The 20,671-nt window shown below is 39.2% G+C and overlaps 1 protein-coding gene across 3 annotated transcripts in view; it reads right to left on the bottom strand.

Annotated features, from left to right (window-relative positions):
• cntnap2a (contactin associated protein 2a) overlaps nt 1-20,671 on the bottom strand; it is a 316,253-nt gene that overhangs the window by 136,709 nt on the left and 158,873 nt on the right. For all 3 annotated transcript variants that reach the window (XM_044176652.1, XM_044176650.1, XM_044176651.1), the window contains 6 exons: nt 18,157-18,304; nt 8,837-8,889; nt 8,370-8,520; nt 7,358-7,542; nt 2,373-2,516; nt 908-1,169 (listed from right to left, as the gene is read on the bottom strand). In XM_044176652.1, the coding sequence (XP_044032587.1) occupies nt 908-1,169; nt 2,373-2,516; nt 7,358-7,542; nt 8,370-8,520; nt 8,837-8,889; nt 18,157-18,304 (943 nt within the window). The remainder of the gene's footprint in view (nt 1-907; nt 1,170-2,372; nt 2,517-7,357; nt 7,543-8,369; nt 8,521-8,836; nt 8,890-18,156; nt 18,305-20,671) is intronic.

Genomic DNA, 20,671 nt, shown 5'->3' with positions numbered 1-20,671 from the left:
GGCTTTCTTGCTTAGAGATACTAATAACAGAATCAAAGGAGTGAGCTTGTGTTTGAGTGTGCGAGTCTGTTTGTGTGTCTGTATATTCTAGTAATACTGATGTAATCGCAGGCTCAAGCCCAATTAGCCTAGAGGGTAACCCTGTAATAATCCCTACCCCTGGGCATAATGGCCTATTAAAGCAGCAGTGGACAGAATAAATGAGCGTGTCTAAGGAAATAGGAGAGTGAGAGAGAAAGTAGAGGTAGGAAATATGAGTAAAGTGGGGTTGGATAGGAAGGAGAGAAATGAAAAGGGCCAGAGAAGAAAGACTTGCTGAAAAGAGTTTAATTTCAATCTTATTTTACCTTAATGATGAATGTTAAAAATGTTTGCTTCATGATCAGCAGTTGAAATATTTAAACAGCCTGTCCTTGCAATAGGGCAACACTCGTACTCTTGTTACACAAGCTATCATAAATGTTTTTTTGTTGTCGTTCGTTTACTTCGTTGACTGCCATTCATGTCAGAGGAAGCAGAAAAACAGGATCCCATAGCAACAGCTTCAAAGCATCCTTTATGTGTTTTATTTTTTGTAAAAGCTCCTCTATCATTGGACTGCTTATTAGTGCTGTCGGGCTCAAGACCACATAAATCAGGACCATGTCAAGATGGAGTCTGTGGAGAGGTGAGAGCTAACTCAGACCAAGAGGAATATCTCAATTGAGACTATAACCAGAATTACTTACTTTCATTAATTATATTGATGATTAGAGTTTATCAAAGTTGTAGTAGAATAAATAGTCTTGCTTGTTGTTCCTCAGCCAAATCTTATGCTTGAAGATAAATGTAATACTAAAAGAAACAGCTTTGCGTTTAAATTGTGTGGTGTGTGTGTATATGTAGGTGCATCTGTGGGCAAACTCACCTGACGATAAGTCTACACGGTTGTTGCTGGTCGCCTTCGTCACGTTGATATGAACTACAACCTTGCTGTCCTCGAGGGAGATTTCCAGTGTGCCATCATCAAGATTACTGAAGAGGAGGAGCCCATCCGGGTTCCACGTACGAAACTGGAAGCTCACAGAAATTGAGTTGTGATTGGCTCGACCTGGCAGCTGCAGGAAGCTGGTGGCATTAAAAAAGACCGGGAAGGTGTGCGTCTCCACACAGGAGAAGGACAGGTTACGCTGTCAAGACACAAATTTAGAGGGAGACACCAAAAAGAGAGATAATAGGAAGTTATCAATTGGTCTTCAAAGAGAAAAATGTCGCTATGTATATATAGTTGTTTAAATGCCCCAACACTTGAGGAAATCATGTATTTATTCACCAGGCTTTTGTTACTTTGAATCTAGCCTCTGCATGTCAACCTTCTGATGTTCCTGACTGAAGCTACAAGACTAATGTTGATGGTACACATTACAAAAATGGCTCTTTTTGGCTCACCCTGTCTTTGAAATCAGTGTTGAACAGTGACCTGGGTAGTGTTTATGTGCTAGCGCAAAACAAACACTACTGTGGAATTTAGGCACTAATTACCATTGAGCTTCTCCAACCTCGTGCTCTCAATCAAATCATTAGCACTTGCACAATATTGAGCTGCCTTACCAACTATAGATGATTCCTGATTGCCTCTGCCTGTGTGTGTGTGTGTGTGTGTGTGTTTCTAAAATATGAGAGCAGATCTGTTTTGCTTTGATTAGACATGAATGGCTATGTGAGTCATCAGAGAGAATTAGAGGTGCGGCTTTAACGAACTTGATTAGTGCCTCCATTTGTTCAATCAGTTCACCAGAGATCGAAGAAGATACACTGGCTGACCACTGTTGAGGAAGAACAGGAGATCAGGAGAGATGAGAGCTCTAAGACTTTACAGTCTATCAAAGGCTGTTCAGTAACTAATTTTAAGGATGGCAAAACGATTAATGTGCTGAAGTTACATTCAGCAGTCAAATGCCGTGCATTTGAAGAGGAGAAGCAAGGCATTTAATATGTTGCTTATTTTGTTGTTAGGTTGAAAACAAAACTGTTCCACATTTGTTGCAGTGAAATGCTGTCTTTGTAGATTGCAGTGAAATAGCAGCCATGGTATCAAGAGGGTGCACAAAGACAGGAGGTAAACACATGGAGGGGCCACTGGTGGGTCAGTTGTATCTGATTAATTATGAATCTGTTAAAGTATTTTGGCACGGTGAATAATTTGCCCCTTCACTCAGGTCGGATACAGAGTTAGTGTGACAATAATGAGCATGCTCAGTATTCAGCTACCTTCATAAGCATGTTATTTCAAGCTCTTTAGATTTACGTGTTTGCAACTGTTTTGCATTGTGTTTATATATGTTTATGTATATGAGAGTGTCTGTGTGTGTGTGTATGCACATTTCCCTTACAAAGCTGGAGGTGTCTAGCTTCTTTCGGCGAGCCAGGTCTGTAATGTTGTCTCCATTGTAGTTGATGCTCTCCATGCAGCCTTTAAAGTTCTTCCTCCCTCCTCCCACTGGCTTCCCACTGTATGGCATCCCCCCAAAACTCAACTAGAGAAGAACAGAGGGCAAAGAGGTACAAAGAGATGGATAGTGGAAAAAATACATATTCATATTAGGACTTCGTTTACCTTTGATTCACTCTATTGCTAGAACATTGCAAAAAAACATGAAATTAAAATTTTCTATTCTGACATTATTGTTCAGTCATTCCCCCCACAAGCAGGGATTACAGTAGCAACATGCAAATGTCTAATGAGAGAAATGCAGCAAATCCTAAAATAGGTTTCAAAACCCATGCTACAATTAGGCCAGCTAATGTTCAGTTTCTATGGACATTTTCATGCCATACTAATAGAAATCATGCATTGTTTATGGTAAAGACAGTCTTACACTTGGGGAGTAAAATATATATACTTTTTATGTGAACATCAAAAAAGTATCAAATAAATTTATATGAAATGTCACAGATAGATCTGGTAATAGGTGTAACTGTGTTAAAAGGACATGTTTTATGTGCTTTGTTGGTAAGGTTTTGTTGCTGGCCTTTTGTGTGTAGAGGAATGACCAAAAAGTACATGAAGCACTACCAAGACGTGAACACAATCCACTCATGACGACAAAATAAGACGTTATGGGCAGAGATAAAATCTATATGTATACTTAACATTTTTTGAAAAATGGCGTAAGTGGCATAAAAATATGCTTATGACAAATATTGTAGCACCACCGTTGGGCAAGTTGTGTGAATGAATGCAAAGATGGAGGGACCAGGTCTGATCCATAGTCACTCCTCTGGGACAATTAGTGTCAACCCCAAATTAAATTCTTAAAGTTATTTGGTCTGCAATAGCACATAATAGCACACCATTTTTAACCAAATACCTTGATAACAGTATTCTATTGACATATATATATATATATATATATATATATACACATACATACATACATACATACATACATACATACATACATGACCGCTGGAACAGCGGGAGAAAGCCTTAAAGGAAGAAGAGATGTGGTTTGTGGGGAACAGATGCCATGAGATGAGAACTGAGGTGAGGGCGTGGAGGCTAATAAACAGGCATCTGGTGGGAAGCGCTGAAGGACACAGAACTGATGAAAATGTAAACTGCATTTCATATTTTTTTACAGTTGTACATGTGTTTTTTCTTTCTTTCATACATAGCTCTGAGGGAAGCCAATGTGATGGAGGGTGGTGTGCAATTACCAGTCGATATGTCTGTCTTTCTGTCTGTGTGTGCGTGCATGTGTGTTTGTATGTATCTGTGCTGACGCTCCAGTAGTCTTAGTAATTACTGCCAAGGGTAGACACAAATGCACCCGGATATTTAGTCTACAGGCTTAAATGGGAGCAGAAAATGTACAGACGTGCACACAAATACACGAAAACACACACGCACAAGATGGAGTGTGTGGACTGGATGGAGTACTTTGGTACACAAAAAAGCTGGTCACAATTTTGCTATCTATAGAGAAACACTGCCAGGATCCGTTCAGGGTTCACCACACACCTACACACACATGTTTGTTTCACTATCCCCGTGGGGGACAGTCATTGACATAATGCTTTCCCTAGCCCCATACCTTAACCATCACAACTAAGTGCCTAACCTTAACCTTAACCTAATTGTAACCTGTACCCTAAAACTAAGTTGTAACCCTCAGAAAGCAGTCTCTACCCATGGGGACCTCAATTTTTCCCATGGGTTAGTGTGCATTCAGGTTAAAGTCTCCACTGGGATATAAGAACATGAAACACACACACACACACACAAAGCCTCCTTATTCACCATGTTGTATAGATTTCCCTGAAGATCCCTTAATTCAACAGCTTCAGTTTAATTGCACTGTGGTTTGCCCTGCTACATTTCTTCATTTCAGTCTCCTACTTAACACTGGAACAGATCAGCCATATGACCTACTAAAGGTCCCACATGTTAGTCTGTATCAATACATACATGCTAACACATGCATACACCCATATATGGATCCACCGTACACAGCTGCACATGCATGCACACACACACACACACACAAGTGCATTTCATACTCATTATGCATTCTAAAATCAATTTCCTGTTTTAAGTATTATTAGTTGAACTCTGCATTTCAATACTGACTGACATTAATTATGTGAGTTTTATGGATTAGCATAATAGAACAGTGTAAAACCAATATCTAATTTCCTGAGTGGTGTCAATGCACTGTACAGAGGAGGCCGAGGGACACCAGCAATGAGTAGCTGTTTCAAATGCAGTTACAAAATCAGTAAAGCACATAAGGACAGGTAACAGCATCACAAAGCAAGACTATTAATAAAAAAAGATAAGACATTGTCTCTCACAAGTTTGAAATTATCGGACAGCCCTGTTGAGACTCTCAGCAGTTTGGGAGGGTTCAGATTTAATCTGAGAACTGCTCACATTAGCAGATACCGTATTCTGTGCTGAACATCAATACTGCCCAAGGCTCTTTAACCAGAATTCTCACTCAGTTTCCAAGCAGATTTAAATTCACCTCATCATTAAGTTCAAAAATAAACATACACAACACCTCAAACATGAAGCCTACAAGCTAGTTCAGGCAGACAACTCAAGACCAGTCAAGCTCCACTCCGACGCCAGCATCCACCTGCATGCTCTGAGTATAAGTATCCTAGAGGGGAAGTTCTGAAGGTTTTTGCTGCAGTAAATATGGTGCAAAACACATTCACACACCCATATTAAAAAATGTGAAGTCATGGACAACATTTGCATCAGTATGTGAAATCATGCAATGAGAGTTTCACACCTGAAGAATATTTTCTCAAAAATAATATTTTTTTTCTTGGTCATTTTCTTTTCACGCTCTCACTTTTGCACCACATATCTAAGTGAAGTGTAGAGCAAAAGTGATTTGTGTATCTGTAGAGCCAGGGGCGACACTGTTCAAAGATCAGAGAATCCTTTTGGCCAATCAAAGGAGCTTGTTGTTGTTGTCGTCTATTGTTTTTCCAACCCAGTTTAGATGAAACTGCGTCCACTTCCTTATTGCTTGGAAAATAGCGATATGGGGCACTGAATGTGATGAATTTACTGTTTATCAGAGTTTTGAGTAATGGGAAACGTGTGTGAATGTGTTTTGCACCATATTTACTGTAGCAAAAATGTGAGCATAAGAGTTTCTTAATTTGTGATTCATAGCACAGGATTTGTGTACCTGTAATGAAGAATGTGAGAAGGTGTAACTTGTGTTGTGTTTGTGGGAAAGGAAAAAAAATTCTACAAGTTTGCAAGTTTTTCTCTGTAATTTCAAATTTACTAATACACATGTGTGACTATTTTCTACAACTACAAATTCCACTGTCACAGGTGCTCAGTTGTTTTGCTCCAATAATACCTTCAGAGGAAATTAGTATTGTTGAGTCTCCTTATTGAGAGTGATGAAGTCAGAAGCCAAATATCTGCGTTGTACAAATTCTATATTCACATAAATCCATTCCCCGTGAGGTGGTGACTAAAATATTCATCACCCCAAATATGCTGTCAATGGTAGAATGACCAGAAAGATATTGTATATTAGTACCACTGCTGCTGGCATATGCTGCCAACTATTTTTCAACTAAGCAATAACAAAAAAAAGTAAGTATTGGAGTAAATAAGACATGAATTCTCACCTGAGGACTTTCAACTCAGCATGTACTAACATAGGTATAGGCATAATGCACAGTGCTAAAAATAAAAGAATTTAACAATTTGTAGGGGAGTTGCCTAATTTCATGAACTTAGTGTCTCAAATGAGGGTGGCATTATTGGTAAGACTCAGCCATTAATGTGCCTGTTACAGATTATCCCTTTGTATTTTTTGCAGATATGAACCAGCAGTTTATGTAAAAGTGTGCTGAAAACTGAAAGGGGCAAAATACAACATACATGAAAGTTATTTTGTGATTTTTGAGAGGTCTGTGGGCATGCGCCTCTGCCAACTAAAGTCACGCAATTCCATGACAGAATTTGCCCCAAAATTGCACTGCGCCACCTAATCAGCATAAACAGAGCCTCATGTGTGCCACCTCTCCCACCTTGGCACAAGAAGGTTAATTTGGAGCCAGGAAATTACCAAATAGACAACCGCCTGAAGAAAATTGCAAAACGACTGCCTTTGCGCTACCGCCTGCAGGGAAATAGGGCCCTATATGTGATATGGGGCTAAACAAATAGCATAACTTGACTTAAACATTTGCTTCTCTAGAGTTAAATGAGAATTTGCTAAACCAAGTGTACATTGTGACTACCTGCTAGACTGGCTACTTAACAGATGCTGTGCTGTTACAATTAACAACTATATTAGGTTGAGACAGTAAGTATTCTTCTGTTAAACTAAAATATATTTATATTTTTTCTTTATATTGTAGCCAGTCACCTGTATAACAGGCAGCTGCTCTGGACTGACACATACAAGCATCGCTCAGGCAAAGCCGAGGGAGCTGAATAAATCAGCTGACATTTTAGTTATTCACTCATTCCATGGTCTACCACTTCTTTTTTAATAATTGAACTCACCTGTGACTGCCTATCAATGTACAGCTGTTCATCATCACGTGGCATCAAAAGATTTTGTTATTAACATGATGTCAAGCGGATATGTCTTATAAAGAAAGAGATGTAGTGCATGTTTAAGTAGCAAACATGCTTTGTACAGCTGTTTACAGTACATGGCATATTTCCCTTGCCACCTCCCGTGTCTGAGTTTGGACATGTATATATGTTATTAGGGTTTCGGGTTGGATTCATTCATTCTTTCATTTATTTCAAAGGGGAGACTACCATTCTCTGTCTGTGGTCGTCACAATCCTGTCTGTATACTCAGTATACTTTGCTTCTCACCTCGTAGTCCAAATCAAGGTGGTCAAACTCTCCATTGGTCCTGAAGTGCTGAGTGTGTCTGTCCAAGGTGAAGTTGACATTACGACGGTAGCGTTCAATCACCACTGAGTGCCAGTGACTGTCATCCAACAGGCTGCCGGTGGTCACAGAGGTATGACCCAGGATAGAGCCATACTGATTACTGCCTGTAATTACACGTCAAAATAATATGTTACACAAACACAGACTTTAGACACGTTGTTTTGACAAGCCGAAATTAAGTTGAATATTCTTTTATTCTTAAAGCTAAAGAGCAACACATAAAAAATTAAAGTGGTTTTAATATTCTGGGCAGCTTAACAAGGACCAATGAACACAAACTATATGTGACTTCTCTGGCAGGGATTTGCCAAGATAGCGAGAAATCATTTCAGTGCTTCACAAAAGGGAAATTGACCTTGTACATGGGTTTCCTAAATGTTTACATATATTTTTTCACAACTATGAAATGTATTCAAGTTTATAGGTTGATTCAAATTCACAGCACATAGCACAAACAGATTCTGCTGCTGTGCTTGGACACTTTATATTTGCTCCAAGATCCATGATAATGTTATCTTGACAGACAAGGCATACATTTTGATTACAGAGGTTTACGATTATTGTCAAGCCTATAATGATGGTATTATTCTTTTAACCTGTCAAGGTGCTGCAAACACAACCAGTGTAGTGTAGTTGCATGCATTAGACTGAGTACCTATTAAATCCAAGGATTGGAGCTGGATCTGGTATAGCTTGGGCTTAAGACATATCACTTGGATATTTCATATCTAATATTTCAAGGCTGCTTGAGTTGTACTTTAAGTGATATGGTTTTACAAACACATCTCCTTAAAAGTTTGAATATTATCAGAAGGTAAAACATGTTTACAATTGATTGATTCTAAGACAGCTACATCAAAAACATTGTGGCAGGAGGGTCAGCATAAAGAGAAACCTTGCTTTGCATTACTTTGTCTAAATAAATGCTCACCTAAGTTTATCTGCAGCAGCAGCTTGGCCTTGCGAAGCTCCAGGGTGATGTAGTCTCCCTGTTGGCCCTCCCCGTGGAGAATCACACCCTCGCTCTCGGACGTCTTGAACCTCAGTGCAATCACATCCTTAATGATCTTCATCTTCTTCACCTGCACAAATGTGAATAAACACCATGATACCCACATGGTTGTTTAACGCCACTGGTGGCTCACTTTCAATTACAGAATTGGAGAAAAAAAAACTTTCTGTACTTTACACTGTATAAACTTTAGAACTTTATTACGAAACAAGAATGCCTGCACTTTCCCAGGTGTCCCGGCTGCTGATTTCCCATCATATTATATTGCTGTTTATTGATTTTTTGGATCTAACCTTTATGAATTTAAGAATGATCTTGACATTATGACTTTTAATGGGGAGGTTTAGTCAAAATAACCTAGGACATCAACATAGTAAATCCGGTACCTTAAAACGATATGAGATTACACCCTGTCCATCAAAGTTGATCACGCCCGCCCCTAAAACAGACAAGAAAAATTAGACAGATAGAAACAACAGAGATGCAGAGACAGAAAGAATAAACAGGGAAACACAAGAGAGAGACAGGAAGACAGGTGATGGTAAGGGACAGAGAGGAAAGGCAAGATTGGAAGGAAATAGTGAAGTAAATTGAGATTACAGATAAGGAAAAGTCAAGACCCTCATCCCAAATTGACAAAGAGCATACTAAAGCATACACTCTTTTATGACTCGGTCCAGAAATTAGTATTTCAGTATCAGGTGTGCAAATATGCTAATGATAGATGGACAGGCAAAGGGCCTGTTAAAATGTACTAGTCATCTGAATGTGTAGGAGGTTTGTACATTAAAAATGTCATCTTTACAGGTTACTATTGCTGCAATAGAGAGTTTATTGTTTCAAATGATATTGTACCCAATATGCCTTTTTCCAATAAGACATTTTGACATGCCACAGTATGAAAGGCACAGGTGTAAACAATAAAATTAATGACAGGTAAATTCCATTTAGCTGCTTCTGTTTTAGGGTCCTGATATTGTACATGCTGGCTCTCTGTCACACTGTCATGGCTTACTGGGATAATTGAATAGAACAGAGCCCTTGTTAATGCTATTAGTAACACCTGTGTTTTTCCTACTCTGACAAGTCAAAATGTTGTGGAAAGGGCTTGTAGCAAAGACAAATGTTTAATTGCTTTAATATTTGCCATATACATGAAAAAGGAATGCAAAACAGTACTGCTGTGTAAAACACTGTTAGTGAGCAGTGACACTTATTCACAGTAACTAAATATTTCCCATTGCATTGCATTGGCAGGTATCAAAGTGTCCTATAGAATTCTGTGGGAAATTATTATTATTTTTTACTAATACTAAGAATGTGGGAAACAATGAAACATGGTCATTGCAAAAGGTATTAAAACTAGATGCCTGTAATACACACACCAGGTGTTTTGACTTGTTTTGGCTGATTAGCTGTTAGGCGGAGCCAAAACTCTGGCCAGCTTCAACCTGAGCAGACGTCTAATCAGCCAGGATTGAAAACACCTGTGTGTGTGCAGGCGTGTAAAACATACTTATCTACAAGTACAAAATGCTACATATATTCCTTCAAATTAACAGGTGCTGAACTTACAATACAGCTCTGTCTATAGTACCACTGACGTTACAGATACACAAACAGCAGGAAATTAAATTTACAATACAATTACCTCCAAATGAGACATTTTACATGTAATAATGAAGGTTTACATTTATAAAAAGAAACAAAGGGAAGACAAGGGACAGGAAACAGGGCGTAGGACATTTTCAAATCTTGAGAAGAGAAATAAAGTGCAGTGCTCGAGTTCCTCTTCAATCTTACAATCATCAGCATCATGTTCAAGTGGTTAGTGGAGAGTATGTGTGTGTGTGTGTGTCTGTGTGTGCGTGTGTCTGTGTGTCTGTGTGGTGTGATTGGTTGGAGAAGGAGTGTACAGGATATGATAGGATCATCTTATATACAGACACACTCATGCACAGTCACGTTGTCCTTCAATCTTTCATTCTGTCTTTCTTTCTCACTTATACAACACACACACACACACACACACACACACACACACACACAACTATGCCAAGCCTGTCCTTTCATGATAAACACCGGAGGAGGGGGGCTGGAGGAAATTAAATCTGTTTCCTCTGTTCTTCAGTGCTTCCTAAATGATCCCATGCTGCCTCTAACTGGGTAGAAATACATGTACATGTATTTCCATCTCTTTCGCCACTTTACCTTTCCCTCTTGTTCTCGCACCTTCATCTTTCTCCATTACTCCCCTCTCTGCTCCACTCTTATGTATTTCTTTTGCTTCCCTCTTTAGTTTCCCCTCTTCATCCATCACTTCATTTGCTTTATCCCTCTTTCCATCTCTCTCTCTCTCTCTCTTTCCCCGCCCCTCTCGTCATCTTCTTCTGTCACGTTTATGGTGCAAACAGTGGTGGTAGTTGACAGTTTTCCAATTGTTATATGAGATATTGCAGATCTAGGTGTGCTACTCAGAAAAGGGTTGCCAGCTCAGCTGAGTGCTTGATGTCAGGAGGGAGACTTTATGGAGGATTGAGGGCTTTTCCACCACCTGCAGACCACTGTGAGATGCAGAGATGTAGAGAGAAAGAGGGGGAGAGGTTGACCCACTGCGATGCAGAGTAACAGGCTACGACTACTTGGTTTCTAGCCACGGCAGCTATGATGGCATACACACAAGATGGCAGAGGTTTTCAGACCCTGACGCAGGAGACCATGCCATTTTGGACCCTGACCCAGATGGTGGTTTTCCACCAGAGATGTGAAGCGACAGAGGCTGATTGAGATGGAGAGGGGGAGATGAAGGTTCAATATAGACAGTGGCATGTGACAGCCGATATAATGTTCAAATAAATGATACTGGAAGTTATTATTTATCAGGGTCTGAAAATTTGAAGTTGATTTCAGTATATCACTGTCATATTACCTGTACAATGGTGACTCTGTTTGGTGTGTAGACCTACAAAGAGAAACTACTTTATGTCTGTTGATGGCATGCCGATGCCAAAAAATGTTACGTAATGTTTATTAAAGGTGAGGTATGCGATACCATGACAAATAACATGATATAGAGCAAACAGCAACACAGCAAGTAATATAACCAACGTTAGCTACATTGTGGGTTAGCAAACTGTCGCTACAGTTGCTGCTGCGAAGCTAACAGCCAGAGAGGACGAGACAGTTTTCCAGACTGCAAACCAGCTCCAGACAGCGATACTCACAACTCTCCTGCTACTATAGCTAACATCACAACAACAGCATATCTTGGCAAACTAGAAAGTAAGCGGAAAGTCTGTGGGCAAGTCATTTAACATTACCTGACACAAATCACAGCTGTAATGGCTGGAATATTGTTGTGTCCCGGTCCGAGCTATTTTGTTTGTTTCCCATTTACAGAGCCAGGGCTGTGTACAAACACCAGATTTGTTTTCAGTGCAGACACAGAACAGACAGCTAGCAGTCCGTGAGGAGGTATTCACTGTGAGCATGTACTCCTTCATACTAAATGTGTATTCTAAATTTGTCTCTTTGGATAATTACCTGACTGTACAATTCACAACAAAACAAAATTTATTTTTTTGTCCATATAGAGAACTTGTCACAACCTGGAAACCAGGAAAACTGGCAGAGAAAGGCATGATTAACCAAGGCTGACTGGGAACTTAATACATCTAGGTGTGTAGGTGTGTGTGGGTGTGTGTAGTCAAGGCCAAAAGAGGTGACACAACAGATAACAAACATAATACAGCAGTACCATACCTCTGTATTAATTATGGAACCATGCACACACTGAAGTGGTTAAAATTAGCTTGGCTACATACACATGTACCACTGTAGCATCCTGCTCATTATCATTGCTAGTCCAATGTAAAGCAATAACACCGAGATGCCACCTGCATCATGACAAATCAAATCAAAGGTGCACTTAACTGGTAGTTACAATGTTAAATTGTCTCCATGGCAACATGTGTCATTGGGCAAGCAGTAAATTAGATGGCTGTGAGCACACAAGCAGGTCACTCACAGTATGACCTACCTATACTAAACTAAAGGATCTGCATGCTTTTTACATAATTGGAAGTTGTGTATTTACATTTTTTGACTTAACTTTATGCTCTGGTATAAATTTTAATGTTTTTGATATTTCATAGACAAAATTATACAAAAATAATGGAAATAATAATCAGTTAATTTATTCATAATGAAAAGAATTGTTGGTCTCAGCCCTGTACTGTAATACTGCATGTACTGCCCCCTTTACCCCATACTTATTGTACCCTGAGCCTGAAGGCTGCAATGATGCTTTTTTAGCTGTTTGTTTGGCCTCAGTCCTGCTCCAGAAATACATGCTATCCATGAACAAATCTACATAAGTACATTTCTTAGACTTAAGAGATGATGATGGTGATACACCAAACTGACAACAGATTTAGAGTATTGTTGGCATAAATAGGCCACAGGCTGAAGTCAGATATAACATGCTTGCATTCTATTGAAATTCTACTTGCATGAGTGTGATTGCGTTTGTATAGAACATTTAATTTGTACTCCGTTTCTTTCTGAGTCCCTTTTCTTTTACATACTGGCTCTACTATTTCCTGACTCATCTATGAAATAATTGATTTTCTGTTGATCCTATGTTAATCAAAATGGAAATGAGCATGTAAATTCCACAGCACGGTGGATCACGACTCCTTTATACCCCTCTAGCTCTGGCACAGACACATACACACACAGTCTTTCATTGCACAGTCCTAGATGAGTCATAATATGGTATTGCATTTAATTATCATATATTTTAAAAACCCAGAATTATCATCTACAACCAACATGTTTGGTGATTATGCTGGAAACATAACATCTATATTTATCTGCCTCCTTCTCCTCCTACTTTTTTTCTTTTGTGCTTTCTTCTTTCATCCTCTTTTCTTTGTCGTTGCCCAACACTGTACTTCTCCTTTCTTTCATTTTTGGATTAGAAAGCAGGAAAACATTTAGAAGAAGTTGATTCTAAGAGAACCGGAGAGTTGGGGACTGAAGGATCGGTAAATGAACAGACAGAATATATGAGTTCTCATTTTCTGACTGAATGCTGATGAAAGGAGCAGTGACAGCGTAGTCATGAGAGAGCAGTGTGGGCTTCAAAACACAGCTGATAGACAACTCTGAAAGATGATGCATCTGACCAGGGGGAGTGTGTATGTAAATGTGTAAGTATGTGTGTGTGTCCTCGTGCTTGTGTGTGTGCACAAGTGCCTCTCTCTGTCTGTTATCACTGATATCCGAGTTGTAAGCATGTGTTCACCTGATTGTGTATTTATTATAGGTCTCATCTGACAGATGTCAAGGTGTGGTGGACGACATTCACATCTGTCAGAAACACAGAAACTCTCTGTGCTTATTTGTCCCAGAAATTGATATGTTCTTTCAATAGTATTGTTGTTTACCTCAAACACTGTCTGTTGAATGACAGGATACCAGAGTCAGAAATGTATATAAATAAAAGGGTCGTCTTTTAATCTAAAAAAAGGAAAGCTAGAAAGAGCTCACATGATCTATTTCATCATGATTTATTTCACACAGCTGAAAAACATTTAAATCTGGGAGTTAACCATAATCAGTGTTCTTCTACTGGCAGCTCCACTGGAGCAGGTGCTGGCTAAGGTCACATCAGCAGTAGTTGTTGTTGTTGAGGCAAGAAAAAGTGAAACTCATGATCTTTTCCTGCCCAGATTTAGCTAAACCTCACTCTAATTCTACTGTTATGAATGTTGGGGATTTTGGACTGCATATTCTCTGTTGTACTGTTTATCTTATTATGTGGTATATGGCTGGCTGAAGGGAAAGAATTTTTGATGGAGAGAAAATTTACATTTATGCATTCAGGAAATAAATGGACCCCTTTGAAAATGAAGTGTTGCCCCTATTTTGTTCCTTGACAGCTGTAATTGGGTACAATATAATTTCAAGCAATAAAACCTCTATTGCATCATGTGAAAAATGCTTGGACAGCAAAGGAAATCATAACGTAAAGAGATTAAATTTTTAATGCACAAACCTCCTATGCATTCAGGTGGAAATAACAGGCAGTAGATATTGAATTTCAACAGACACATTGTCGCAGAAATATTTGTAACCATATTAATACCTGACACAATGACTACGGTAGAGAAGCTGCAGACTAAATAAATCAAATCCAATCAAATCTACATCCTATCTAATCTTTAGTCAGTCTAGTCTAGTCAGTCTAAATATACTTACTTTTACATTTAGCAAGCTAGTGACAAACATATTGATGTCAGAAAGCCACTTTTTCTGTTGTCTAAAGTCAATTGGTCTCTGAAAATACTTTGCAGATATAGACTGTGTTGTTGCTGCATGTTACTCAGTCCTGCCAAAACTTTGTTTACAACTCACAAAAATGCTGGTGCTTGACAGCCATCTTTACTGTTGTGTAATCTATTGATTGTTCCCACTTTTCTTCATCTAAATTTGAGAAATATACAGTATGTTGTTATATCTTGTTAAGTCTTGAATACCATGCTTTGAGGCTATCCACAGTTATCTTGTTATACTGAAATGGAATTCTGTAAAGAAACATATCTTATCTACCTTCTATATTGTCTTATGGAGATGCATAATGTAAGTATTATGGTGAACGTGCAAGACACTATTCAAAGTTGAAGGCTTAAAATAAAATGTCACATGCAAATATTCCCAAATCAAATTCTGTTTTCAGTTTCTATCCAAATTAAGATCAATGAAACCAACAATGTTAGAGAATGTAAGGGTAGAAGTTATTCTAGTTCAAAAATAGCAACAGTAACAAGTTGATTTTATAAAAGCACAAAAACAGTCTACGGAAGCCTTTAGAAGCATGTGAGAAAAAGAAAATCTCATCTAAATTGTTTTCTTTCCTGTGTTTATGATTTAAAGGGAAAATTTGGCACATTTTATCTGGATTTCCAATCAGTGTTGATGGTAAATACAGTCGATTGAATCAATAAATTCCTCAGTGTGTGCTATATTGAGAAGGCTGAGTTCACCAAGTAGTTCTTCCTGCATCCAGCACTGTCATTTGACGTGACAGTGACGTAGTTGGAGGCAAGGAAGAACTACAGGCTACTTCTGCTTGGATTTCTAGCTTCCGCCTCTGGGTAGCCAGGGAGCGTGCTCTAGATGCCGCTCAAAAACAAAACTTACTTGTTCTCTTCGCTTGTATTGCAAACTAGCTACGTTTCCAACAGCTAAAATGACATCTCCAAATATGAGTGCAGAGGATATTATGGAGAAGGATACATTTTGCAATGTTTTGGCTGACTTGGATAGTCAGCCATATTTATTAGAGCCAGAGTATACGGCGAAGAAATGCAGCAGAGAGAGGCTGAGAGCAAACACCAACTGATGGTTCCTTTGCTCAAATTGCCTTCCGATGCCAACAGATACAGAATCATTCTGCTCCAATGAAACCAGAGAGAGCCTGAGTGTGTGTTATTATGCATGAAGGTTTTACTCCTCACTTGTGCTGGAGACCTTCTTCAGGATCCCAAAGATAAACTGGAAAAGACAACCAAGACCAGCAGGGCCAAGAGAATAGATGACCATTGAGTGAGTATTTTTGTCACCTAAAGCTATGGTTTATGGTTATGGTTTATGGCCAACAAATTAATAGCTAACATTATAGGCTAGGGTGATAACTTACTCCCAGAGGCACAATTAATATTTTTTTATTTGTTTCACAGATGGAAAAAAAAGTACCCCTCCACTCAAAAATGGATTTTTCTTATGTTAAAGTCCCCTTAAATGTCAGACCTTGACTTTACTGACTTCCATCTGTGCATCTGTGTTTGTCACTAGAGAGGTGTTTTCACATTCCTCTACTGATGTCCGTACACTTTCCTAAAATCTGAGATTCAAATGGACTCTGGCAAGCTAAATTTGATATGTCACAAATTCAAAAGCCAATCGCAATGCCACTGGCAAAGAAACCTGAAACCTCCAGTGCAGAGCGGACTTCTCATTATATATATATTATAAATATATATATAAACCTAACCAGTCAACCTAACATGCAGCAGTGGTGGGCGGGGTATTCATAGATCCAGAATTTCTAAACGAGGGAGAAACAATAGATGTGTTTCCAGCCCTTTTTTCTTTTTTTTTTCCTTTTTTTCCCCTTTTTTGTGGGATAACCATGTTTAACAAAATATTAATCATTTTTACATAATTTAAAACTTGGAGGGGAACTTTAAGGAACTTTATCCTATTTTAGAGTTTGTCATTTCCTGGAAAACAATAAAAGATGTTGACGACTCATCCTGCACTCAGGGAATGCTGGCTGAGAGCGCCGCCAGAATGGACACCAGAACTAGAGCTGGGCTCAGCAGCCTCCCAGTGAACACGGCCAGCAAGGAACGAATACAGCCTCTGAGACCGACAGAGGCCAGTTTAACGACAGGGAATACAGTAACGTTACTGAGGTGATTTACAGAGTTTTCTGATGGACAGATAGCTTTACTTTTTGCTAAACCACTAACTGCTGTTAACTGTAGCTGTTGTTAGCTAGTTAGCTCAGTTAGCCGTGCAGCTAGCAGTCCTATAAGCTGACTCGGTCCCCGGGTTGCCAAGAGACAAACCCTGCAAGAAAACCACATCGGTACTGTGTACTTCATGTTTTTACAGGAAACACGTAAATATGCAGAATCAAATAGCACTCTGCTTTCCTTTTCATGGGAACACAGGAGAGTAAACAATTTAGATCAGATTTAGAAAATGGATCACCAGAATTTTTTTTTTTCTCACTTGCCTCTCAGGGCTTCCATAGCAGTCACATTTATTAGAAGTTAATTATTTCCTCGTTGTTTGTGAGTGCTCCAGTGTTTTTGTTGGGGGGTACAGGTGATGGGTATGAAGACTGGGCTGGATTTCTGTGTTTTATTGTTTTGTGCATACATGTGTGCATCTGTGAGTGTGTGTGTAACACATCTTGTCATCCTTATCATTACTGACTTGCTTTTCTTTTAACATGGGGAGGAAATAAAACAAGGGAAATTTAATCATAGGGGTGAAGGCTGACTGTAATGCAATACATGCCCTTGTATTCACACACACAGACACACACACACTCACAGACATATTCACACACAGTAATGGCATCTCTGGAATGAAAGTACGTGTGTCACTTATAACAGTAATTTATGCAGAGCCTTAATTGAAAATTGTTATCAAAATCAATTTGGCAGCCTTTAATAGGATGAGAGCAAAGAGGTTGCAAGAGAGTCAGTTCCCTGGATGATACATTTGTTAGAAAGCGAGAGGCAGTGTGCAAGTGTGTTTGTCTGTCAGTTTGGAACTGTGCTTTGCATATTTCTGCACATTGAGTGTTTTTTGTGTGTATAAATCCAGGCAGGTTTTCGCACTGGGTTTTTGTTTGATTCCTATACAGTAATCACCACTGTGACTTGATTGGAGCTGACAAACTACCTTCAGGCTCTCCCCAAGGATCCATAATTATAAAAGTTAATAATTGTTAGTGTGTGTATGTTAATAATTGTTAAAGAGAGAGAGAGAGAGAGAGAGAAAGTGAGTGTGTGTGTGTGTGTGTATGTAAAAGAAAAATATGAAAGAGAAAGTAGAATAGAAATGCAGCAGGTGTGCTAAAGACTGTGTGTGTGTGTGTGTGTGTGTGTGTGTCTTTACTCACAGTAGGAGCAGCCATAGACTTCTATGCGTAGACCAATCCGTCCTTCCTCACTCCAGTCCAGCGGGACGAGCCTTAGGAAGCGTGCCACGATTCCCTGCTGCAGCTCATGGCGAACTGCGCTCTCTGAGTTGGAGTTCCCAGAGAAGGCCTGTGAACACAAACACACACACAAAATGAAATTAAACACATCAAAGCCAAAAGCCTGCAGTCGAACAAGCAGCTTCGGGTCTAGGAGCAAGAGTATTTGTTCCACTCCTCACATCCTGCCCTAAAGGTGCACACTCACAAAATATACAAAATAATTATGAGTCTACATATCTAATATGCTCGCCATAAGTCAATCTGACTGCAGGGGATTTGAAGAGGAAATTGCACATTGTATTCAACTCTAAGTGCATGTAAGACACTCCCCATTCACATCATTTTATATTTAAGCTGATTTCTGGGTCCCCAAAGATTCATGGGAGCTTGTAACTGATGAGGTTTACAGTTCCTTGTCATATCAGCACTGTGTTCTGCACATTCAGTCTCTAGAAAATGACAACTGCATTGTCTTCAAACAAAACAAATATGTACAAAGCCAGTGAGAACACAGTATTTCTCAGCAAAATTGTCCAAAGTCTGTTGATTTATTTCCTTAACTATGTTCATACAAAAAAAGTGTATAAGACACTGGCTTTGTTTTTTGTGTAAAATCACATCAAAACAATGCACTTTTCTCACATGCAGCTTTAAAGAACCATTTAACTTTAACAATACCTCCTGTGTCTGGAGCATCAGCATGGCAGAAATTCACCAATGATGCCAACAGAGTTCAGTCGGCTAACAACAAAAAGGCAGCAACGATAAAGTGGTATGAATTCGGGGATACCAAGCTATATTTGGCAGTTTGTCAGTTCTTTAGCAATGTAACGGCACTGGTACAATAAAAGAGCAAAATTTACTGTGTCCACTCTAAAAGCGTTCAGTAAAGGTAAGGCTTAATTCCATGTGTTTCATTCTTGTTGTGATTTGATTGTGACTTCATCATGATCAGATCATGTCTTCATTTCTGCATAGCAGTGATAAGATACACTGACCTATTGGGTAAAGCAATGACATCGGTAAATCTTGTTAGAGAGGGGTAAATGAATGTATAAACGTAGTATGTATGTATTTTTGTTCACACAGTAGAAAATAGGGACAAAACAGAAAATCCATCTGTTTCGCAGCATAGCAGAAACCTAGGATACAGGCAAAGTCACCAGAAAATGCAGTGTTTAACATGACCACTTCTTTCAGCTCCTTTCTTGTCATTTTATTTCCTCTCTCCTCTGCTCCTCCTGCTCAGTATCTCTTCCTTCACTTGACATGGCACATGATGGGGAGAACCTCTAACCGCCCACTAATCCACCTCACCACAGTCCCCAAACTATTTTCACTGCTGTGCTTTCCCCTCCTCTCTGAAACAAACATATATGCCATCACCCTGTTCCCCATGCTTTTCTTTTACACACATATGCAGTTGGCACGAACCATTGGGGAGAAGCATCATTAAAAGCCTTGCAGGTAACTAGAGAGCAAGACACTAGACAGCCATGTGTTATTCTAGATAAGACATGAAGTGGGCAGGGCAGTGCATGAGCGTGGGGGAAAAAAGCTCTGCTCAGACAGTCTGCTTTGAGCTGACTCCTCAGTGACCCAAGTATGTACCCCTGAAGATATGCTATCTGCAAAGGAAGAGATGGTCAAGAGTTCACACTAAGCTCAGAGCCACTGAACTTCCACCGTGGCTTCTGTCTCCTGTGTGCTTTTCCCTTACTTTCATTTTTAATCTTTACTCATCCAGAAAAGGTTAACTGAGCGCACAAACACACACATTTTTTTATTAGCGTCCTGTTTCAAATTCACACAGCTCCACATGACTCATCAGGGGGCCCTTCAGTATACTTTAACTGCAGCTTCTACTCTCTGCAGGTGCACAGGTCCTGAAGATCTGGGTTAAGTGACTTGCTCAAGGGCACCTATGCTGTTTTTGAGGGAGAGGGCTACAACTCACTCACAGTACTGTATGTATGTCACCAGCCGTAAAAATTTAATTTCTTGCTGGCCATGTCATATTCAGAGAAGGGAAACCATTTGGCATGTTCTCATTCTTTATTTTCTGAGTGGTTCCAAAGGATTTCAATCTTAAAATTCATATTCACATGCATATGGGATAGTTTGGTTTTGTTACACAGTAAAGCTTTCCCATAGACTGGCAACTGGTGTAACTACACTAAAATAATTGAAACATTAATAAAGACACAATTTTAAAAAAAACCTGAAAACTATATCAACATTCAATTCACTTCCAGTTTACGGTGTACTTTTGAAAATGTTTCTTCAGAGCTGCATATCCATACTTTTACAAGTAGCTGCTATTTGATTTATGAGTTGTGACATCTGTGAGTTAAGCTAATATAAATTCACAGTTTAACACCTTCAAACTGCATGCCAAGACATACAAAGAGCATCTGAAAGAAGAAAAACTGGT

Source organism: Siniperca chuatsi, linkage group LG19 (assembly GCF_020085105.1).
Source record: "Siniperca chuatsi isolate FFG_IHB_CAS linkage group LG19, ASM2008510v1, whole genome shotgun sequence".
NCBI classification, from domain to species: domain Eukaryota; kingdom Metazoa; phylum Chordata; class Actinopteri; order Centrarchiformes; family Sinipercidae; genus Siniperca; species Siniperca chuatsi.
The sequence above is the reverse complement of the archived record's forward strand: the minus strand, read 5'-3'. Positions and strand labels throughout refer to the sequence as shown.